Source organism: Narcine bancroftii, chromosome 4 (assembly GCF_036971445.1).
Source record: "Narcine bancroftii isolate sNarBan1 chromosome 4, sNarBan1.hap1, whole genome shotgun sequence".
Lineage (NCBI taxonomy): Eukaryota > Metazoa > Chordata > Chondrichthyes > Torpediniformes > Narcinidae > Narcine > Narcine bancroftii.
This window is the reverse complement of record NC_091472.1, coordinates 265,323,913-265,348,768: the sequence shown is the minus strand read 5'-3', so window position 1 is coordinate 265,348,768 and position 24,856 is coordinate 265,323,913. Positions and strand designations below refer to the sequence as shown.

Sequence of the window (24,856 nt, the reverse complement as noted above, 5' to 3'; positions counted from 1 at the left end):
TCGATCAATCCCTATAAGTTTTGGATACAGTGGGTTTTACTGAATCTAATTTCCTGAAAGTGATGTCACAGAGTTGTAAAGAGAGATTTTGGCATATTGACTTTTACAAATAAAGTATTATGGTAAGGCTGTACAAGACACTGGTGAGGGAAAATTTGGAACATTGTGTGTAGTTTTGGCCATTTAACTACAGGAAAGATGTCAGTAAGATTGGAAGAGCGCAGAGAAGATTTACAGGATGTTGCTGTGTCTTCAGGAACCGAGTTTCAGTGCAAGGTTAAACAGGTTAGGATTTTATTCTTTAGAGCGTAGAAGAACGAGGGGAGATTTGATAGACATATGCAAAATTATGAGGGGAATAGATAGAGGAAATATAAATCAGCTACAAACCAAAGGATGTGGGTTAAGAGTGAAAGGGATAAGTTTAGAGAAACATTAGGGGGAGCTTCTTCACACGTTGTGGGAGCGTGGAACAAACTGCTAGCTGAAGTGGTGAATGTGGCTCAATTTTCCCATTAAAGAAAAAATTGGGCAGGCACGTGGATGGAAGGAGTGTGGAAGCCTATGAACTGGGTGCAGGTCAGTGGGACTGGGCAGAATAAAAGTTTGTCACAGAATTAGAAGGGCCAAAAAGCCTGTTTTCTGTGCTGTAATGTTCTGTGGTTCTAAGATTACATTTCTCTGTTGCCTTTATTATTCAAATGGTTCCAAGGCTTTTCGCATTCAGAATTTCATTAATGAGCTTTCCTTGTCTATTCTTGATCATAAAAGAATCTCCACTGATAGGGCTGCTGAAATAAAATACCCAGGGTAGTAATCCTTGTTATTTGTTTTCAATTATTCAATGTAATAGAATTTTTAAAATTTTATCAGTGAAGGATCCCCATGGAAAGAATGGAGAGACTACAAATGTGATGTGAGCATGATAATTTTCTATTTGAAACTTATTCTGAACTTTAAGGGAATTACAATTGAACGAGGACAGAAGAGAAACAAAAACTGCAGGAGCTGTAATCTTGTGTAAACAGAAGGTGGAGGGACCACCATCCATGGTCACTCAATGTTTCAGACTGCAACTGTAATGAGTTACCAATGTTTCAGGCTGGAATCCTTTATTCAGACTTGATGAAGGGTCCCGATCCAAAGCATTGACCTTTTCTCTTGTGGATGCCGTGTGACCTGTTGAATCCCTCAGCTTGTCACTGTTTGCTGAATGAGGACAGAGTTGAATAAAGTAGATTAGGGAAATGTATGAAAGGGCAAGTAGATGATCAGCCAGAGCACAGTTTAGATATCTCATAAAGATTAGACATTTTCATTAGTTCATAAATCCTTTAGGGTTAGCATCAAATTGAAAGAAAAAACATTCAAATGCCAAAATTAGTCATAGATCAGAGCACTGTCTATACTATGGCTAAACAACAGGATTGGTATAAAAACCCATTGCTATTAATTTGATGATGAGTTTGAATTGCATCCTGGGATTGTGAAATTTTCAAATTTAAGTACTGGTAACCAAATATAAATTTGAATAAATAAACCAATTGGCAATGTTAACCATAACCATATAACCATTTACGGAGTGGAAACAGGCCACATTGGTTCACTATATGCAGAATATAAAGCTGGCATTTTTGTAAATTCTTGTAATGTCCTTGGGGAAAAAATAAGCTTCCATAATTTTTGACTGGCCCATGTATGATTCTTGATCCTTTGTGACTGATTCTTGTATATTTTCTGAAATGGTTCAGCAGCATTTTGGACACCGGTAAGGATATACTATAAATGCTAACCTCGTAAGCATTGTGTACTACCAATGAATGGGTGTTTGAAGAAAAAGCTGACTTGTGCATATGGTATTATCTTGTTTTGAATGTTTTTATTCATAACTGTAATAATGTCAATCAACAAACACAAGCAACAGTTTTAGCAACAGACCTTGCAAGCCCATTTGAAGAACAAGGTTGTATTTATTTGTTGCTGTGACTATCAAGTTATCCAGAGCATTCAAATTTTGATCAATTGTCTTATTTGCTTCATTGGCACCTGTAAAGTTCAACACATACAAAATCAGTGAACTTTCTCTGTAGTTCCATCGCTACCATGCCGTTCTGCTTCTTCAACATCCCTGTGGAGGCCTTTGAAACTCAACAAAACAGGTCATAAGATACATGGTGGTTTGCTGTATTGTTCACTATATTGCAATCTTGATGCACACCAATTCTGTAGCAAGCAGTTACAGAGGATGGAGGAGTGTTGCAGTTCCCATTTGAACTTGCCATTTTGTTCAGCTTTAAAATGCACCTGAATTCAATGTATTTGTTACTTTTAACTTTTTAAAATGTATGTTGCTTTTGATGAAGCAAGAGCATAATCTCAGAAGCTAAAATTTTTATTTTCTAACAGTATGGATTTGTTAAATATATTTTCTCTAAATTTATTTGAAATCCATTTAACTTTTTTCCCTATTGTAAGCAACAGTATGAGCAACAGAAATGTTACAACACCTGGGCTTGATTCCTTTTTAACAAAAAAAAAGTGAGGGTCGAATTCTTTTCAACTCACTTCCAAATAAGATGGTGAAAATTTGTTAACTCTAGGGTGTTACCCTTCATTTACTTCCAGCCTCTCGTCGCCACTCGAGGTCTACCAGCGCACTCTCCACTGCCGATTCTCTTGGCCAGCCAGGTGAACAAGTGGTCTTTGCATGCTTGTTCTAATTTTCCCATTTTATTGTATTGATCATTGGGTTTTTTTTAGCTGCAGCTGGTTTTACTTTGAAAATGTTCATCTTCAGTTGCACACAAAAAGAAGCAATCATAATTGTCATACTGATAAGAATACAAGAACTGTTCTTGGAGTGAATATGTGCATTCCAGGAACAAATATATTAAAATCAAATCTATAATGTTTAAAGTGAGGAGTAAATTGGGGGAAAAAATCTACTTGAATTCTTTGAGAAAAGGTAACAATTATGGTTGCCTGGTTTGATACTTCCTTTGAATTTTTTTTTGTCATCATTATTTCCGTTATACCATTTAATGTCTGGTGATATGTGCCATTGCTAATTGTACTCAGTGATTGTATTACTAATTTGTTCTCATTTTGTATTGCACTGACTTTAATGTTGTCCTGAAAATGATTGATTTTAATTTATAGGCAAGTACCAGTTATTACAATTTAATTGTATATTAGACCATTGGATTATATGCAGGTCGAGTTAGATGAGTCCAGTTGATCAGATTTGCCAAAGACAAAACCACAACAAAAATTGTGAGTGGTCATGGATCAACATAGCACTAGAACTTGATCAGAAAGAGTAGAGTAAATGGAAGGATAGATTGGTTTCAAAATTGATTATGGAGATTGATTATGATTTTTCCAATTTTATGTGTTCAGTCACAATGTCCTATGATGTGGGCTGGTTCTGTAGACAAGTGTTCCTCATCCACCTACTGTTGAGTGCATTTTGAATGAGTATAGTGGAGAGAAATTAGAGCTCTACTAGAGGTTGGATGTGAACCTAATATTCTACTACTGTACTTGCCACAAGTCCAGCATGAGTCAAAAGTATGATGTAAAGGAACCAGATGTAATTGCCATCTGATTCATTAGTTTTTAGTCACTGACCTTTATTAAGAATGTATGTCCACTGAGTTATATTTTTGTTTAAAACTATACCATTAATTATTTCACAATATATTAGCAAAGCCTAATTTGTTTTAACTTTCATTATTTTTGATTCCTTTTAAATGTTTTTGAATATCAGATAGCATTAAAGCAATGAAAAGTTTATTTGAGAGTTTTTGCTGGGCAAAGCTTCATGTTCTGTTACTGTTCGTGTCTGCTCTGCCTCATGGAAAGAAGGCAACTGAATGCAGATTGGGAGGTGGCTTCATTGAGCATTTTTGCTTTTTCTACATCAAGACCGGGATCTCCCAGTGGCTAACCATTTCACTTCTTCGACCCACTCCTATGCTGGCATGTCTGTCCATGACCTCATGTCCTGTTCAAACAAGACCACCCATAAATTGGAGGAGCACTCTGGGCACTCTCCGTGGCATTAACATCAACTTCTCTGGTTGCTGCCAGCCTTGTCTCTGTTCTCCCTCCTTTCCCTTTGCCTTATTGTCTCCACCTCTCCACTCCCTTCCTTCTCCATTCACAGAACCACACCTTCCCCCTTGAGCCCATCCCTCCCACCATTTTGTCAAGCTTTGACGAAGGTTATGTATCTTTATGTTTGCTCTATAAAGTTCACTGTTTGACCTGCTGAGTTTCTCCAGCATTATTTTTACCTCTCCCATTGGTGTCACAGCAGCTACAGGGTCAATGTGCCAAATGTGAATTATGGGTTGGATCAAACATGTTCCAGTTTGATGTCTTAAAAATCTGGTGACATCTGTTTTACTACTTTTGTATACAGCAATAGTGATTTTATTTATACTGTGAAATATTGTTTAAACCAGTACTAGTTTCTGGCATTATTTAATCAAGAAATATTTAAAATTTGTTTATTGCTAGTGTCTTGCATTTAAAATAAAATCATCCACTTCACTAATTTCAAAATCGATTGAGAACAAATTTAATTACACAGCTTTACAGTTGAATTTCAACTCCTTGCTTGGCAAAAAAAAAAGAGATGATGCCAATTGGGTGGTTTTAAATGATAGTAACCATAAACCAAAAGAGAAGGTTGAATATACAGGTCTCACCGATAAACGTTGTACACTGTTGAGCCATTAATTCATTTATCCAATTTATTGGTGTTATTTTTAACACTGGAAATTTGATAGGATTAAGTTTTTAGTCCCATGAAACATGCATTTTATAGAGAACATAATTGTTTTCTTCCCTTCTCTGATATCCAAATTTGCCTTCATTTTCTCAAATTTGATTTTTCATTCATTTAATGAACCAGTGCTCTCAATCTCTCTGGTGCTTCTGGTTTTGAATGGAGGTGATGACATTTGGCCTTTTAAACCAAAGTAAGTCCAGGTATTCCCATGTATGCAAGATCAAATGTGGATATTCTGAGTTTATAGGCAAGTGGTCCTACCTCTGTCACTAATCTCCATTGCCAATGGTGGAGTTCCATCCTATTGAAATTTCCCAGCATTTATACTGGGGAGTTGTTGCATAAATATTAGGGATACAAAACAAAATGAAAGGCAAGTTCTGTTTCATTAATTTCAGCCTTAATTTATGTGTTCTTGGCAATTTACCTCACTTTAAAAGTTTTTACTTTTTAATCTGGGATATTATGTGGCGTTATGTGCACTTGCCATCTTGGATGTGGTGGAAGTGTGTCCTTGAAGCTTCATTGAATGATACATTTTTCAACACCTTCTCAATTAAGTCATCTATTTCATTTCTAATGATATCAAGTAGGGTATCAATGAAGGTGTTGCTTTCAGCTGGAATGTCTACTCTTTGAAACCTCCAAGTCACTTGGCCCAATTCCTTTGGGATTTTTACCATGTATGTATTTTCATTGCTCATGCTCTCCATCTCTGGAAGGTTGCAATTACTCCAAAGTAATTCAGACAATATTTGAACACAGCATTGTTCAAGTTTATTGCCATCTGTACCAAAATACAGTGTGAAAGTTTGTCTCAAGTCAACCCATGCATCATACAGCAGTGAAAACAGTACAGAGTGTAGAGTTAGAAAGAGACATCAGTTATGACATAGTGTGAAATTTATTCAAGAGTATGGCAATGACAAGAAATCTGATGGTGTGTGCTCTCATGGTTGGGAATCTTCTTCCTGACAAAGGAGGGTGAACAAAATGTGGTCAGAATGAAACAAATCTTTTAATATGTTGGCTGTTTTTCTGAGGCTGTGGGAAGTGTCGATGTTGCTGATGGAGGGGAGGGTTTGTGTGATGGTCTGAGATGTGTTTACAACTCTCTGCCCCTTCTTACAGACTTGAGCAGAGCAGTTCCTGTACCATGCAGTGATGCATCCTGGCAGGATACTTCCAAAGATGTATGTGTTGAAGTTCAGGAATGCAGGTGGCATGCCAAATTTCCTCAGATGCATTTTTTCTCTTTTGTCATTGCGTCGAAGTGGATGAACCAGGACAAGTCATTGGAGATATTTACTCCTAGGAACTTAAAGCCATATGCTGTTTCCATTTCAGCATCAAAGATGCAGACATGCAACTGAGTTCATTTCCTCTTCTGAACATCTGTGACTAGCTTCTTATTGCTAACTTTAAACCATAGAATATTGCAGCACAGAAAACAGGCCTTTACATCTATGGAGAACTATTATTCTGCCTTGTCCTACTAATCTGCACCCAGTCCAACATACTTCATACCCCTTCCATCCATGTGTCTGTCCAAATTTTTCTTTAATGTGAAAATTTATCCCACATTCACCACTTCATTCCACACTCTCACCACTCTGAGTGAAGAAGTTCCCCCAAAACCTTTCCCCTTTCATCCTCAAACCATGTACCCTGGTTTGTATCCCGCCTACCCTCAGTGGAAAAAGCCTACTTGCATTTACTTAACCTATACCGCTCATAATTTTCTGTATCTCGATCAGATCTCCCCTCATTTTTCTGTGCTCTGGGAAATAAAGTCCTAACTTCTTAAACCTTCTCTTGTAACTCAGTTGCTGAAGACCCAGCAACATCTGAGTATTTTTTTTTCTACACTCTTTCAATCTTAGTGACATCTTTCCTGTAGTTAGGTGACTGCACGCAATACTCCAATTTGACCTCAGCAATGTCTTATACAACTTTACCATAACATCCCAACTCCTATACTCAATACTTCAATTTATGAAGGCCAATATGCCAAAAGCTCTCTTAATTTTGTGTATCTTTATTCCTAGATCCCTCTGTTCTACCGCACTCTTCAGTGCCCTACCATTTACTGTCCATGTCCAAACTTAATTTGTCCTTCCAAATTGCAACACCTCACATTTTGTCTGCATTAAATTCCATCTGCCATTTTCAGCCCATTTTTCCAGCTGGTCCAGATCTCTCTTGAAGCTTTGAAAGCCTTCTTCGCTCTCCACAATGCCTCTAATCTGTGTCATCTTTGTTGAGAGGTTGTTCTATCTTTCTTCCTTCTGTATTCTGATCTGTTATTGTTTGAGATCCGGAGGACAATGGTGATATCATCTGCGAATTTATAGAGAGAGTCTGAACCTTAACCTTAAATGGAAGCTGGCAATGCAGACAGCTGAATATGCAGACTTGGTATTTATTGCTAATATCTGTAAGGTATAATCACCTGGAGTTTCCCTGTCCACCTGCATGAAGGGATGAGTTTCCATGCAGCCAAGTCTGTAGCCAGACTATGTCTGGCATCATTTGGTGGATCAATAAGAGTTCAGACTTGGTGCCCAGAGCAATCTATGGCTGAAGCTCGCCTTTCCTGAAGTGAAACTATAGAAGCATAGAATATTATAGCACAGAAACAGGCCTCTTTGGCCCTTCTAGACTGAATTGAACCATTTTTTTTGCCTGGTCCCACTGATCTGCTCCCGGTCCATAGCCCTCCATACCTCTTCCATCCATATACCAATCTACTTGTTTTTGAAGTTAGGAACTTTTTCTGGTGTTATGAGAATGATATATTGATTATCTGTGGAATGGTAAATTAATATCTTTTGAACTTTCAATTTATTGTAGATTTGACAAATACTAGCTGCTCAAATCAAAATCATTGGGAAACAATGATTGAATTTTTTTTAATTTGCATTTAGTTAAAGGGATAACTTCAATCAACAAAGCTTCAGTATTCTATTTCAATGTTGAAGTGGTTGCCTATATATAATTAAGATTAATTGATATGCAATTTAATTTGGATAATAAAAAAATAGAACCTGCTTTCTAACTTTATATTACAATATACAAAGTTCTTGCTGCATCTGAACAGGTATTTTTAAAAAATTCTCATTGTAAATTTAAATGAATTTTAAAAAAAGACAATAAATATTTGCAGTATTCCTCGTGCAAAGCAAAATAACTTGCAATAGTGCACCGTCCTTTTGTGCTGTCAAAGCAATCCATGTTTTGTGTATAAGGGGAGATTCAATGATCTGATAGCTGTTGGAAAGAAATGGTTCTTGAGCCTAGAGGTGCTGGTTTTCAGGCTTCTGTGCCTTCTGCCTGAAGGTAGCAGTGAGAAGAAGTTGTGACCAGAGTGGTGGGGGTCCTTTATGATGTTGGTTACCTTCTTGAGGTAGCCAACAGATAGGAGGTCAGAGCTGTGATGGACCTGGCTATGCTTGCAGCCTTCTGCTTTCTGAGGCACTTGAATTTACAAACCAGGCTGTGATGCAATCAAACAGTATACTTAGTTCATCTGTTGAATTTTGATTGGACGACATCCCATTATCTCCTCAGACTTGTTAGAAAGTTGAGGCATTGGTATGCCTTCTTCACGGTTACCTCATTGTGCTGCCTTCAGGAAAAATCTTCTGAAATATGGGACTCCCAGCAACTTCAAGGTTCTGTTGTTCTCCACCTCCTCACCACCAATGTAGACAGGTGTGTGGTTCTTCAGCCTCTCCTTCGTAAAAATCATTAAGACTAAGGAGTTAATTATTTATGTTGAGGGTAAGATTGTTGTCCTGGCACTCTGCAATCAGGTTCTCTATCTTCATCCTGTATTCTGACTCATAATATCCAGTTATTTGGCCAAAAATTTGGTGTTATCAATAAAATTGTAGATTGATTTGGAGCTGAACTTGGCTCGGCAGTCATGGGTGTACAGAGATTAGAGCAGAGGATTAAGCATGCAGCCTTGTTAGCTGCTGTGTTGTTACAATATGATGTATACGGTGGGTTCGGGGATTGGAGCATGGTTGGCGCATGTGTTAGAGTTTAGTGCTTTGCATCCTTAACTCTCACGCTTGCGCTTCCTGAACTCCAATCCGCGAACCCACCATGCATGCACCCACCAAAGACTCACACATGCGCACAGGAATCAAGACGGGATGTTGACTAGCAAAGTACACACGTTTTGGCTCTTAAATGCCCTTTATCCCTGTTATAGTTTGTATAATACAACATAAACTGTGTGTGTCTTGTATTTTTTCTTATGTTTTTAAAAAAATTTGGTCGTATGTGCAGATGGATGCAAGGCGCATAGGTCGCAAGTTGGGGAGTACCTGTACTGGAAATCTGATAGGTGGAGTATATTGCAGATGCCCAGCAGATTAGTTTGGAAGGAGAGAAAATAAGTTTATGATCTGATTAAAAATTAATTATAGTCAAGAAATAATAGGTAAACAATAACTATTCAAATATAAATATTCTTCTCCTTTAAAACTTTAACTTGCTTTCCAAGGAAAGAATTGCAAGCATTTGTTGTGGAATCACTTTACGTAATGTAGAGAAAACTTGTAGTCACAAGTACTGCTTTTGTTGGCCTAAGTTCACATCATTTGAGTAACCAAACTTTCTACATTCTTTATATTAATTTCATATTTTTTTAAATCTTTATTAGACCGGTATGGGCTTGGACAGGCTGGACGGTTGCCTGCCACAGTAAATGCCATGAGAGTTCTCAATACAAGCACAGAAGTGGAAGCTGCAGTGGCAGATGCCTTGGTAATAATTCTTTGAATCTTAGGCTAAAAGCTATCATACAAATTGTGCAGTTTGGAAAACAATTTACAAAAAATGCTTCACCTTAGTGCTTAGTTATTCATCATTTATATATTTTTTTTGAACAAGATCAATGCGATATGCTTTTTGATATTTGTATCTGACTGGGTGTTGTAACTTATTTGCACATGGAGAGTTTTGAATATGTGTACTACTTCATTTCAGTTAATTATTAATATCTATATGGACGTGTCATGCTGTAGAAAGTACTAAACGGCTGTCATTGGAGTTTAATGATATAAATGTGTAACTCTGAATAAAGAATCCTATAGACTCACAACTCTCTGAGAAGAAATTCCTCCTAATCTCAATTTTAACTGTTCTATGATCATTCCCCTGACTTCTGATCCCTACAAGGAGACTATCCTCACAGCATCTTCCCATGAAACCTTTAAGAATCTTTTGTGTAGGCAGTCTTTTCCAAAAACATTTCAGCCTATTTCCTTTCCCACCCCAGCCAATGGAGTTAATCCACTGCTCTGCCTGAACAGAATTTGTATTCTTCTTCATAAGAACAATATGCCAAATAAAAATAGAAAATACTCGATAGGCATAGTATGTCAGGCAGGTGGAGAAAAAGTTGACATTTCATATTGATGGTCTTGAACCATAATGTTTTGATGAAAGACCATCAACCTGAAATGTAACTGTCATCAGCTCTGTCCAGATGTAGTCTGACCTGAGCATTCTGTGATTTTTGCACTTCTTTAGCTTCTAAAACTGTGCAGTAGTACCAGGGGTCCTTGCATGTGTTGTGTAATCAAGGCCAATTTTGCTGCCTTCCTTCAGTAACATGGGACTGCTTTTGCAGGAAGTCACCCAGAACTCTGAACACCAGCATTGAAAAGTCTTGCATTATTTAAGTAAAATAATTTTATTTTTATTCTTCCCTTCATTATACTCAATCTTACAACTTTTTAATCTACTCGCCTATCTATAATCCTTTGCAAACTCTTAATATTCTCCTCAAAACTTTCCCAGTTATCCATCTATCTTCCACAAATTTGGAAATGTCTCTCTGTCTTTTCATTCAAGTCATTAAAAAAGATTGTAAATGGTTGGATCTCTAAACTGATCTATGAGAAACCCTGATGCTTACTAGTCATCAATTTCAAAATGATCTTTCATTGTTAGACCATGCTAATATTTAGTCTTAATCTCTTTGCACTGATCTCACCTTATCAAGCAGCTTTCATCATAAAATAAAATTTGCATTGATTTGTTTAAAATGTTTTTATCAAACTATGATGACTGCCTTGTCTGATTTCTCTGTTAATGCTTCTTTAATCATGGATTCCAATATTCTTGTAATAGGAGTATTTGGCTCTTGAGCCAATGCTGCTCTTAAGATTGCGACAGATCTTCTACCCAAATCCATTTTCTTTTGATCCCTTGTATCTTAATATTAGGAAATCTATTAATCCCTAATTTAGATAACCCCTCAGCCCTCTGAGTAGACAATTCCAAAAATATGACCGTTAAAAAGTCTCCTTGTCTCAATCCAAAAAAGCCAACTCTTTTTTTTTTCTGAGACATTGACAGCTGGTTCTAAACTGTACAGGTTGTCAAGCCATGTAGAAATTTTGTCTGTTTCAATCAGATTGCCCTTTTATCCAAATTGTAGAGAATACAGACCTAGTCTACCTGAACTCCCCTTGGGCAGCAAACCTGTGAACCCTGGAACCAGTCCAGTGATTTTTTGCTGGCACTCTCATAATGGTAAGAAGACCAAACCTGCATACCATATTCCAGTCTGGTTTCCAGTCGAGCTGCAATGAGACATTTTTACAGCAGTATTCAGATCCTCACATATTAAAGGCTAACATAGTATTTGTCTCTGTAACTGCTTGGATTGCAAATTATAGCTGGCCCAAAGTTCTCTAGTTCCTTTCTTGAATAGCTTTTTATTTTCCAATCCATTGAACACCCAGAATTGAGGGAATTTTGGCATGCATGAATCTCTGCAACCATTTATTTTGGAATTGTAGGATGTAGAGCATCAGGTCCATGGGACTTTTCATTGTTTAGTCCCATGAGTTTGTTCATCTGTTTTTGCTTGTGTTGCTCCTTCTTTTAAGTTCATCTCTGTTCTCCTTGTGTTTTGTGTAATTTTGTTTCATCTGTTGTAAATCTGTGCCATCTTGTTATTTCACCATTGTTAATTCTCCTGTGTCAATTTCCAAGATAAATATTTGCTTTCCTTTTTAACATTCTTGCTGAAGGTTTTATAATTTAATTTTATATTGTATTTATTGCTGCATTACTCTGATTCTCCCTCTTTGGAAAATCTTTGCTTGGTCCTGAAATTCTCCAAAACATGAACCCCTTTCATTCTTTGCAACTTACTGATTATTCACCTGCAGAATACATCAACAGCATGTCACGATAATGCCTTTCTTCCCTTCATTTTTACAACAAAAGAAGTACATTTGCAAGTTGCATGTTTTTATAATTATGACTGGATATCCAATCGATGTCAATAATACCAAATTTCTATTCTTTGAAGCCAATACATGCCTTTTTGCATTGATTTACCAATCATTTAGTTGCGTGAGGGAAATTTGTGTTCTCTTTCGGTTGTCGTTTCATCCACTTTGTTTTTTCTTCTTCGATCCCCTTTATGTCTCATATTCTGCAGTCTCTGCTTTCATCTCCTTGATTACTTTCCATATTGTAATATTTCTGCACCTCTACCTCTTCATTATCTAAATTGAGGGCGGTGAAGGACACCATAGCTATCCAATAAACTGCTGGTCAATCCCTTTCCTACCCCTTTGAAACATTGAGGTTGCACAGAACCAGATACAGCTACAATTAGGCAAATGCAATTGAATCATTTCTACTAATGTTGATCAGTAATTTTGAGTCACATTATTTGGAACTTTGCTCAAGCAACTAACTTAATAATTCTACTTTTACCTGTACAAATAAATGATAAACATTGGCATTCTTTTCAATCCATTTGTCTTGCATTGGCACAGAATCTGGGTTTTGGTATTTGCCTCTCCCATTTGTTTAACTTTTGTAATTGGGAAATTAATTCTGAAAATAACCATGTCAATCGTCTCTTTTAAATGTCTATCTCTTGCGTGTTTGATGAATTCATCATTCTGCTGCTGCAAAATTATTCAATAATTCTCCTTTTGACATGATTCTTTCTACTTTCTTCCCTGAAAATTGTTTTGCTGCAATCAGCTGTTAGGAGACTCCAGGACAAAGGTAGTGGTGTTTTTGAATCTGTTTTCTTCATCAGTCATTCTGTTGTTCTTTTGATTCTTGTTCCAGGCTGTTGGAATACATAAAGCAACAGATCAGAGGTGAACTGTATTCACAATTGTGGGTGTCTGCTTTGGCTTTGCAAATTTGCTTGCTGCCATTTAATAGAACACAAACCTCAGAGCAGAGGTATTCAGGAGTCTCATGTAGAAATACAGCAATTGTGCACATCTGAAAATTAGTGATTACAAAGTGGGGATTTGAGGATCTATTGGATGAATGACCTTTCTTCACCTCTGGAGCTCTTTAAACTGAATCCAGATTGGTGGGGTCATCCTTTTTGTTCCTTCAGATCAAATTGGATGTTAGAGTTGTCTATTGTCAATGAAATGTAAAATCAGCATATGTTTCCCGTCACAGGTTTGCTAGAACAAATATGAATAGGTGGGCTGCTTTTTTGAAAGTAATTTGGAATGTACACACACCTGAATCATGATCTATCTGCAATGTATGTTTTGCTTTTTAAAATGTACAGTATTTTTAGAGTTCAGTGGGTCAGCATCCAGATTTAAAAACTGGCTATTTGGTTATATCCTATTTACTTTCCAGCACTAACATTCCTGCTTTACAAAAGAAAAAAGGTTAATTCAAGAAAAAAAACACCACATTTATTTTCATCTCTAAAGATCTGTTGTTTTGTGTATTGCAATATGTTTTTAATGATCCTTAATAACATGGTGTTCACAAATAGTAATTGAATTAATTGTATAGACAAAAAAAAAGAAACAATGGTTAAGTGAATAAACAAGAAGGCAGTAGATGCATTTATTCTCTTTGGGAAGATTATAAAATTAGAATGGTGAGAAAATTTTTAAAATGAATCTGATTTATCTTGGTCTCTATGGACTTGAAACGTTAACACTAGGTATCAATCAATTAACAAGCAAATACAAGTTGATCTTAATTTTGAAGACATTGGATTAAAAAATGAAGACACAATGATTATACAGAACTTCAAAGAGATTGTACTTTAAACTGGGTGCAACCTGGTGTCCATACCCAAGGAAGGATATCCTTGGCTTGTATTCGATACACTGCAAATTCATCCCAAGGTTGTCCTGTGAGATGAGATTTAGGATAGATCCATCTGCACAAAAGTATTTTTTCACATGCCTGAAGATTCCAAAATTATTAGACATCACAGTCTTGGCGTGGTCATTTATTGACTGTTGAGATAAAAAATTTCTTCCCCACACGATTGTAAAATTTTGGATTCTTTACACAGAGACTTGGTGGTCAGCAATTGATTATGTTCAAGAATTATATAGGCAGAAATTTGGTTTATATGAGAAATTAATAGTAAAGCATCTTTTACTATTAGGATAATATAAATTTTTGTTATTATAATCATATTTGCAAACATAGCTACAGCAACCTTTTCACCAATACATTGCCCCAGCTAAATGTCTTGGATATAGGAATCAAGTTGAAAATAGTACACATTCAATCATGTTCTTGTAGAAGAATGAGGCAAACTCATTTTTTTTAAATTGTCAAATCCATCTACTGGGAAACCAACTAGACTGAACAAATAATAAAAGCAAAAGGTGCTGGAAATACCTAGTAGGCAAGGCCACATCATTGGAAGAAGAAAGCAAGCTCATGTTTCAAGACAAAGAACTGAGAAGGAGACAAAAGAACCTTGATAGAGCAGGGACTCTAATGGATGAATGTAGGGATGAGCTATAAAGTTATAAAGTAATCAGGTTATTTGGTCAGCTAGTTAATGGGAACAGAGTATGAGAACATAGATAAAGAATGTGTAAATTGTTCAATGAAGAAAGGAGGACATTCCCCATGTCCCTCCCTTTCTTTCCCTAACCCCTTACCATTCCTGCAGCTTAAGCTGCTCAATGTCTGTAAGGACCAGATCATAGACCTCAGGGATGGTGGTAGAAAATGTACCCCTGTCCACATGTGTGGTGCTGAAATGGAGGCAGTAGACAGCTTCAAGTTCCCAGTGACTTTTACCTGGAACACACAGGTTGACCCAATGGTCAAGAAAGAATACTATTTTTGTTAGTACACTAAGGATATCTGATATGCCTCCATGTCATTCAACAAGTTCTACGAGTGCATAATTGAAAACATTATTTTGTGATATGGGAGCTGCTTTACTCAGGATCAGAGGAAGGTGAATGTAGCCCCGAACATAACACAATCCTTCCTCTCCTCCATCATCTCCATCTACACCTGCAGCCAATACACTATCCTGTCTCAGACATGCTCTCTTTTCCCTCCTCCCATCAGGGAAAAGGTTCATGAGTGTGAAATTGTGCACCAATGGGCATTTTCTTTTCCACAGCAATAAACTGAACAAATCCCATAAACAGTAATCTTGTGCTGTTCTTGTATTGTACCAATTGATCATTTTCATTGAAACTATTCGACAGCTATATGAATGTTAGAGTTGACTTGCTGGACAGTTCATGGAAGAATGCTTCTTGTTGTATAATGTGTCAATGAACTGCATGCAGGGTCTTCGATCTGAAATGCCAGATCTGCTTCTCTTCCACAAATGCAGCCTGACCTAAGAATTTCCAGTATTTTCTTTTTGTTTTTAAGAATCCAGCATCTGTTGCTTTTGATTTTCAGTCACAAAATCCTTTGCCTGAATTTTTGAAATCACTTCCCAGATCCACTGACAGATAAAGATGTTAATGAGAAAAACATTTGTTTTTGGTTTATTCAGAAAATAATATTGAGACTTTATAAATTTTCATTTAAGGTCTCTTGCAGTTTTGGGCTTTGCATTTCAGAAACCACATTGAATTCTTTGTAGAGGTAGAGTGCATGTTCCTAAGATTGTCAGTTAATGTAAATCATTGCAAAGAAACCATTGTGTTTCTTTTTCCATATATTGTAGAAACTATGGGGAGAGGTGATTTGGGTTTTTTTTTTTGCAATTGAAGTACAGGCCAAAATGGATGTAGCAAAGGAGTCCAGAATGAAGGTACATAGACATCAGATTATGTGCAAAAAAATTTAGTTTAAAGAAGTAACAGTCTTGTGTTCTTGACCACTCATCCCTCCTTCCAGTGTTCTTGAACCCAGCTTTAGCCATACATCCCACTTGCACTCCAGACCCCCAGCTTGTTCTCCATTGAGTTTTCCAAACAACAGACTATGGATTTTTGGAAGTTTTCTGTGCACATATCTGCAACACTTTATCACGTTCATTTACAAGATTAGTGGATTGAAGTATAAATTAAGACTAAAAGATATTGGAGCTGAAGTAGGCTATTCAGCCCATCGAGTCAGCCCCTCTAATCATAAGCTGATATATTTTCCTACTCAGTCTGGCCTACTCCCCATAACCTTTGATTTCCTATTAGTATTCAAAATTAGTTGAAAACAAATGAAAAGGATGAAAATATGGTTATAACTCATTGCTAATGTTGAGGTCAATACTAACAGATTAGTTGAGCTGAAAAGTTGTTTTTCATGATATGACCTACAAATATATTTTAAAGTTGGATACTTGATGGGTTTTTTTCCCTCATTACATTCATTTGATATACGATCAAAAAATACCAATTGTGACAAGGAACTTATTAAAACATTTTGGAACAATTTTGGAATCATACTTCAGTCACCACCATATTATATTTTGCTGATTTTTCTTTTTGCTGCTTCCCCCCTTAATTAACATGAACTTTCTGAAATCTACATGTTTCCTATTTTAATGATTAATCAAACTTCTGAGGACAAATATGATGGGAAAAGAGTGAAAGTCGGGTACAAATTTTGATTAGGTGTTGGATGTTGTCCTTGTCGGGTTAGAATAACACAAGGAAAACAACCAGTTTAGACCGTTTGCATGAAGTTCTCCTAAGCTTGGTTTATATTTAACAAGCTTTCTGGAAAGATGAGAAACGTGCAATAGCTTCAATTCTTGTGTATGAAATTTTGTTTCCACACTTAGAAAAAACCTGTAAGGAGGCGATATGAGCCATATGGTATATATTCTGATGATGATGCAAACAGTGATGCTTCAAGTGCTTGTTCAGAGCGATCTTACGGCTCCCGAAATGGAGGTATTCCACACTATTTGCGACAGACAGAAGATGTAGCTGAGGTCCTAAACCACTGTGCCAGCTCAAATTGGTCCGAAAGGAAAGAAGGGCTTGTAGGCCTTCAAAATCTATTAAAAAGTCAGAGAACCTTAAGGTAAAACTACAAAATTTACCAGCAAAATTCTATACAACTGTATGTTGGAATTCATCTTTGTAATGAGTGAAAATTTCCAGATTTGAGGTTTTTTTTAAATGAAACATGGAAGAGCACATTTTTGCCACAAGGTTGGAGTGATAATCGTCAATACTATATACGTTGACCAATTTAAAATGGCTTAACATTGTTATTAGAATGCTGCATATACTGTCCAAGATCCAAGTTCTAATGTATAAATCCATCATGTCACCATGTTCAATGGAATCAGTTAAAACTAAACTTGTTGACGTCCGTCAACTGGACACAATGACCTCGAAATATTGCCAGGTATGGTAAATTGATAAGCTTGTGCAATTTTGTCAAAGGTCAATAGCACACATTGTAGGAGTGTGCTTTAAACCTAGAGCACACTTCCTAGGTTTATTTAGATGAATAAGTCAAATGCCATGACATGAAGATTAACGATTGAGTTCTGAAAAATTAGGATTAATTTTGATTTTAAAGGCCAGCAAAACTTAGTGGATTGAAGACTAGTTTCTGTGCTAAATTACTCTAACTCCATTACATATTTCTTGAGCTCTTTTGAACTAAAATTTCTTGATGACTTGTATTTTTTAAAAATCTGAAAGAAGCATTTATATACCTGTATTCATTTACTTTGCAGTCGAGTTGAATTGAAGCGTTTATGTGAAATCTTCACTCGTATGTTTGCAGATCCTCATAGCAAGGTACCCCTTTAAAAATTGCTTTTGTAGGCAACTCTTGCATGTACATGTAAACAATCTGTGGATGCATGTCACTTTTAAAGTTAATTTGTTTTCATGGTTTATTGTGGAAGATTTTATTTCCTTGAATAGAATGGGCTTTCACATGTGTAGATGAATTATGTTTGGCTATTAGATGAGCTTTTTTTAAAAAGAAGAATTAGTTTGAACATTTCCATAGGCTTTGAAATTGTTTATGCACTAATCCTGGCAAATACAGTTTGCCACAAACAAGAACAGAATTCTTTTAATCCTAAATTTTCTGAATAAATTTCATTAAAATTGAAGTCAAAGACTATGAAAGCTTTTGCATCGTATTTATTGAAAAGAATTAAATAAAAATCCAGATGCAAAGGTTTTTTTGAAACATTTCAGGACTTTAAATGCTAAATTGTGATGTGCTACAGTATGTATTTTAGCCTGAGGCACCTGATAAATGTAAGAAGTTGCTTGGATTTTACCCAGCTTCATCTTTAAAAAAAGCTTTTTTTCAAAATTACAAAATGATGTATGTCAGTAACCATTGCAGAGCACTGGCTTTGAAGTCCACTGCATTAATCAATGGTTTGTTTTCTTGCATGTCCTGTCCTTTGTTGGAACTCACAACAGAGAGTAAGTGTTGTTTTTACTGTTCACTCCAAGCTAACAAATGTAACAACTCCTTTAAAAGTAAACTGAGATTTTGTTACTTTCAAATTTTTAGGAAAGATTCATTTGTTGATTATTTCCTACATTTATTTCTTAACTAATGAACTTTGCAGATATGTTTCCATCAACCCAGAAGTGCTTGTTACCTGAAAATATGATAACATTTCGTAGGTGTTACAGTTCTTTTCCATTTAAATTGTGCTCTAGTTATAGTTAGTGATGTATCAGTTTCAATGTGAAGTCTGATTTTGATAGTTTTTGAACTTTCAGCTGATATTTCCACAAAAGTACAGTAATTTTTCACTTAGCTGAGATGGTTTAATTGATAGAGTGTGAAATAAAAAATATAAACTGTAAAGCGAGAACATTGGAATACTAATAGAAAATGCTTCAAACACTGAGGAAGTCAGGCTACTTCTTTCAGAGGAGAAACACAGTTAACATTTCAGGTTGAAAATTTCTTATCAGAACTTCTCTCTTTCCATGGAAGCAGCCTAACTAACATTTTCTGTATTTATTTGAAACCGGCAAATCCTATTTGATGAACCTGATTGATAAATCAAATGCAGTATTTGACATCTGTATGTATTCTCAAAGGCCTGGATATCAAAATTGAGGTCTATGAAATACAAGCAAAAATGGCAGTGTGAATGCAAAATAGACTAGAATGTAGATAACAAAGAATGTTGAGAAAAGACTTTACAGAAATCCAAAAGATTATTAGCTAAAGTAAGAGGAAGCTATTTCCAAAACCAAATGCCTCAAAAATGAGACGACATGTCGGGAATGGCAAAAAGATACAAGAGTGATTATGATTTAGATCTCCCTGTGCAGAATCATTTCTGCATATCAACAGTGATTGGGTAAAGATTCCATTATATTAAATCTCATTATACTACATTTAGAATGTAACATCCATGAAATTCTTTAACTTTTGTCTACCATAAGGCAGACAGATTTGCCACTTTGTCTAGCACCCCTCACAGAAACCTACAGCACCTAGTGTTCTTAGGCAGTCTCCCCTCAAAGTACTGATTAATCCTGTGCCTGCTTAGCTTCTGAGATCAGATAATCCCAGGTGTATTCTGGATAAGTATTTGTGGAAAATAATTGACAAGATTTTGTTGGGAGAGCTGGGGAATGGATCTAATGATTTTTACCCAGTATGGACTTAATAGGCAAAATGATCTCTGTGTGAAAATTATTCCATATTTCTAACAATTTGTGGGGAAAAAAGTGTATGCGTTGAATGAGAGATTTTGATTTTGTATCATTCACCAAGTCAGGTACATTTGATTTAAATTTAGGTTATTCCTGCTCTATTTCAATACCAAAATTAGCTTTTCATGACAAAAATAAGAATAAAACTTGCCTAAGTGTTTCTGCAGATTATGCCCTAAGACTGTTTTCTTCAGTGTGCAAGGTGCTATTCTTGTCTTGTTTCAGCAATGAAGATAATTTCTTTATTTAATTTTAGGTATTCAGTATGTTTTTGGAGACTCTAGTAGACTTCATCATAATCCATAAAGAAGATTTGCAGGATTGGCTGTTTGTACTCCTGACTCAGCTTTTAAAGAAGATGGGTGCTGATTTACTCGGTTCAGTGCAAGCAAAAATTCAGAAGGCACTAGATGTCACCAGGTCAGATCAGGCAATTTCACTACTTTGTTACCTTACTATAGTGTATTGAACGTGTATTTTTTAATCATGCTTTTCTTTTATTTGTTGCTTTCTTTAATGATCTAATTTGTTTGCTGATTTCCAGTTATTTGTGAATTTTAATGGATTTTTTTTAGAAAATATCTGATTTTTAAGCAGTGATCTAGGGTAATTTCTCAGTGTTTGCAGAGCTTATCAAATGGCAGACAACCAAGTGTCTAGTCAATTTTCAGATTCAGAAAAACAAATCATCCTGAGTTCCAGCAGGTGTAATGTTATGTTGTTTGATGTAATCCAGGTTACAAGATGGCATTTCTGCTCACATTACAAAAATTGCCAGTAACTCGACATAAAATCTGAAATGGAAACAGATCCTCAAATTCTTGGCAGATCAGACAGCACCTGTGCATGGGAAACATAGTGAAAGTTAAAGGTCTTTCATCAGAACGAGCTAGTTTACATAAAAACTGATTGTTTGAAATAAATGGCCAGCATTGATCTGCATTTAATATTAATGGATGTAGTGTGCTTAGGACAAGGTAGCAGCATAATGACTAAATTGATGAACTAATCCAGAGAGTCATGATCCACTACACTGAACTCAAATCTTGCTGTGGCAGTCAGGAAATTTTAAACTTGGTTCATCACAGCAGATCCGATTGTAATGTCAAAGGCTTGACACAAGGTTTTGCTCCCTTCCTAAGTCTGTCAACTTCTCAAAACCAAAAATGCTGCTTCCACTGTATTTTCCTTCCAAAACTTGCAACTCTGAGGAGAAAAAAAATCATAATCTGTTTTAAATAGGCAAGTTCTTATTTTGACTTCCTGACTCATATGGTAATCCTGTCAAAAAACCCTCAAGTTCATGTTTCTGTCCTCTCTCTGTCACTTTGCTAAATTCCAGCAAGTATATCATCTGTCCAATTTTTCCTCTTAAGACATTTGCTTTTCTGATAATCCTTGTTGAGCTGCTTCCAATACATTAGCATTCTTCCTGAAAGAGCACAAAAGATGTGCATAGTACTTCACATGCGGTCTCAGCATTGCCTGATATAACTATAGCTTATTCTTAGTATTCTTGTGTTCAATTCTCCCATCAATAATATTGTTACTTTCCAAATTATATGATGCATCCACACAGTAGCCTTGGGTGAATTCTGCACTTAGAGCAAATCTGCACTCCATGATGTGGTCACTGCACTTCCATACATACTTTATTGCTTTCAAAGTACTTTGGAAGGATAGTTTTCTGCTTTGACTAAAATTATGAAAAACTATGGATGCTCCAAGTCCGAAATGAAAACAAAATGCTGGAAAGTTGGCTACCATCTCTTGACAAAGAGAATGAACAGTTGCATATCAAAATCCTGAATTGCGACTGGAAAACGTTATGGAATAAAAACACAATGCTGGATAAACTAAGATGGTCAAACAGTGTACTTTATATAGTAAATATAACAATACATAACCATCTTTTCAGACTTGAACCCTTCATCAAGGGATGAAAAAATGTTATGGAATAGTTGATAGTACATTAAAAGCCAGGAAAAAAATTGAATGTTGAGATTAAAAGGAAAGAACGATGCAAAGATCTGTATTGGATTGTAGTAATTTTGAGTACAAAAAGTATGAGAATACAAGCCAGATTCAGATTTATTGTCAGAGTACACCATGGCAATACATACAAGCCTGAGATTCTTCTTTCTTGTGGGCAAGTAAGAGTTACCACTTTTTGGTCATGCCAAAAAAAAATGTACACAGTGTACACCTATAAAGAAATGTAAACAATTGACTCTGCAATACAAGAGAGGGAAAAAATAAACCATCAAGTACAAAAGTTGATCCTTAAATGGGTCCCTGATTGAGTTTGTTGTTGAAGAGTGTGATGGTGGAGGGGTAGCAGCTATTCCTGAAACTTGTGACACCTGTACCTCTTTCCTGATGCTAGCAGCTGGGTGGTATGGATCTTTGATTATTGCTGCTGCTCTTCGACAGCACCATTCCCTGTAGATGTTCTCAATGGTGGGAATGGGTTTGCCTGAGATGTCCTGCATTGTGTCCAATGCCTTTTGCAGGGCTTTGTGCTCTGGGGTATTGATGGCCCCATACCAGACCATAATGCAGCAGGTCAGCACACTTTTCGTCACACAACTGTAGAAATTTGCCACTGTTTCCAATGTCATACCACACCTTCACAAATTCCTGAAGAAGTAGAGTTGCTGATGTGCTTTCTTCACAATGCTTTTAGTGTGTTGGGTCCAGGAAAGATCCTCTGAAATGGTGACTTTCAAGAACTTGCATATGCTCACTATCTCCACCTCTGATTCTTTGCCAGTGGTCACTGGATTGTACACATCTCGTTTTCCTTTCCTGAAGTCGACAATCAGCTCTTGGTTTTGGTGACATTAAGTGCAAGGTTATTGTTGCTGCACTATTTGGCCAAGTTTTCAATCTCCCTTCTGTATGCTGACTCATCACCCCTTTTTATACAACCCACTACCAAGGTATTGTCGTACCAAGCCACACAGTCATTGGTGTAGAGCAGGGTAATAAGTTTTGAAACTTATTAATTTCAAGAATATTTGAACATGACCACTAGTAGCAAAGGTTGGAACAGTAATCATTTTAATTCATTCAGAAAAATACACTAACACTTTTTTTATAATCTTACTTATAGGGAGTCCTTCCCATTTGATCAACAGTTCAATATTCTCATGCGGTTTATTGTGGATCAAACACAAACGCCTAACCTCAAGGTTTGTACATACTTGGTACTTCGAAACACCTGCGCGGAATTCAATTGCGAGATTTTTTTGGGAATTCTTAGAATTCCCAAATTCCCATCAATTCTTAGAATTGATGTTTTTAGCTTTAGTTACAACCAGGTTCTTGACTAGTGTTCGATTGAACAGATAAAAAAGTATCCATTCAAAAGAAGGAATTTGGAAAAGTGTCTCTTTTAAGCCAGTTCAGAGTTTGCACCTGTCATCCCAATTATTGGTTTGGTGATTATTTTCCTACTGATTATTCCCATGAGACCAGTTATTTCTGCCAAAGATTCCATACTGAGAGTTTGGACAAGTAGTATAAGTTCTTAAAAAAAAATGTTAAGATTATATTTCTAGATTAACTAGAATGCACAAGAACGCCAACAAAAAGGAGCAGTGTCAGCCACCTGGCCTCTCAAGTCCATCTTGCCATTCAGTAAAGATTACATTTTTAAAATTTAGATTTAAGTTTCGACATACAGCACAGTAACAGGCCAAATTGGCCTAGGAGTCAATGCCACCCAATTAACCTACAATCCCTGGTACGTTTCAAACAGTGGAAGGAAGTCAGATCACCACCCCCCCCACGCAGACATGGGGAGAATGTACCAACTCCGTACAGACAGCGTGGGATTTGAACCCTGGTCCCGATCGCTGGCACTGTAAGAGCATTGCACTAATCGCTACACTGTGATATCGATAAGTTGGAAAGGGTACAGAAGAGAGTCAACAGATATTGCTGGAACTAGAGGGCTTGAGATGGGGAGAGGCTGGATTGGCTAGGTCTTCGTTCCCTGGAGCGTGGGGGGCTGAGGGTGTACCTTCTAGAAGTTTATAAAATCGTGTGGGACATTGATAAACTGAATGTTCAGTCTCTTGCCCCGGGTAGATGATTCTCGAACTCGAGGATTTGAGGGGTAACTTTTGCACATCCCTGAGAGTAGTTCATACCTGGAAAAAGCTGGCTCAGGAAGACAAAGAATTGGTATAGTTAGGATGTTCAAAAGATGCATGAACAGAACAGGTTTAGAAGGAAATGCAGCAAATGGGAAGAGCCCAAAAATCTAACTTGGTCAGCATGGACGAGTGGGGCTAAATGGCCTTTTCCACTTTGTGACTCCATGACTGTATGCTCATAGCTGATCTTTGCTTGCCGCAACTCGTTTACTTCAATTCTTCTTTTTTTTTTCAAATATTTATACATCTCCGCCTTAAATGATCAGGTGTCCACCACCCAAGAGCGCAGAGAATTCCAGTGATACACAGACTACTAACGAGAAATTTCTGATGAATAAATTGTATGTCAGTGATTCTTATTCATTAGAGAAGAATTTTTATATGATTCCTTCTCTTGGCTCTTTCCCACTCTAATTTAAACCTTCAAATGTCATGTGAGCAAATCTCCATGCGAGAATTTTGGTTCTCCTCCAGTTGAGGTGTAACCCATCCTCTCGTACAAGTCTGACCTTGTCCTGGGTAAACTTGTACCTCTCACCTTGTTCGTTTTAGATTGGTCACAGTATTCGAGCTAGCGAAAGAAAATAGATACCCACACCGAGAGCAGTTCAATTTATACAAATGTTTATTACAAATTCAAAATGCTGATTTCAAACTACAATGTGCAAGCTCTTCCCAATTATACTTATCAACGCCTGGAGTGGTCCCAACTGCCGAAGCGAGGCAATGACCGCACACTTGCAGTAGGTTGTCGGGGCGCCGGTAGCATCTTCTCCACCTCCCCCGACCGGGACGTTAGCTGGACTCTAGGAAGTTCTTCTTCTTGCTAAGAGATGTTTCCACTCCTCAGAGAGTCTCCACTTCAGCAGTGGGACCATGGCTTATATTACCCAAAAAATTGTTTACTCATAGCTTATCTCTTTGAATAAATGATTTAATTATCATCAAGGTCTCCTGACAGTCTGCGACCAACAAAA

At 36.7% G+C, this 24,856-nt stretch overlaps 1 protein-coding gene across 9 annotated transcripts in view; it reads left to right on the top strand.

The window, feature by feature from the left end:
- The window catches only part of clasp1a (cytoplasmic linker associated protein 1a), a 235,470-nt gene that overhangs the window by 137,033 nt on the left and 73,581 nt on the right, over nt 1–24,856 (top strand). For 3 of the 9 annotated variants that reach the window (XM_069934912.1, XM_069934907.1, XM_069934908.1), the window contains exons 22-28: nt 2,626–2,688; nt 9,474–9,577; nt 12,830–12,853; nt 16,836–17,080; nt 17,748–17,811; nt 19,973–20,136; nt 22,832–22,910. In XM_069934912.1, the coding sequence (XP_069791013.1) occupies nt 2,626–2,688; nt 9,474–9,577; nt 12,830–12,853; nt 16,836–17,080; nt 17,748–17,811; nt 19,973–20,136; nt 22,832–22,910 (743 nt within the window). The remainder of the gene's footprint in view (nt 1–2,625; nt 2,689–9,473; nt 9,578–12,829; nt 12,854–16,835; nt 17,081–17,747; nt 17,812–19,972; nt 20,137–22,831; nt 22,911–24,856) is intronic. The other 6 variants (XM_069934914.1, XM_069934910.1, XM_069934913.1 and 3 more) reach the window with 3 other exon arrangements.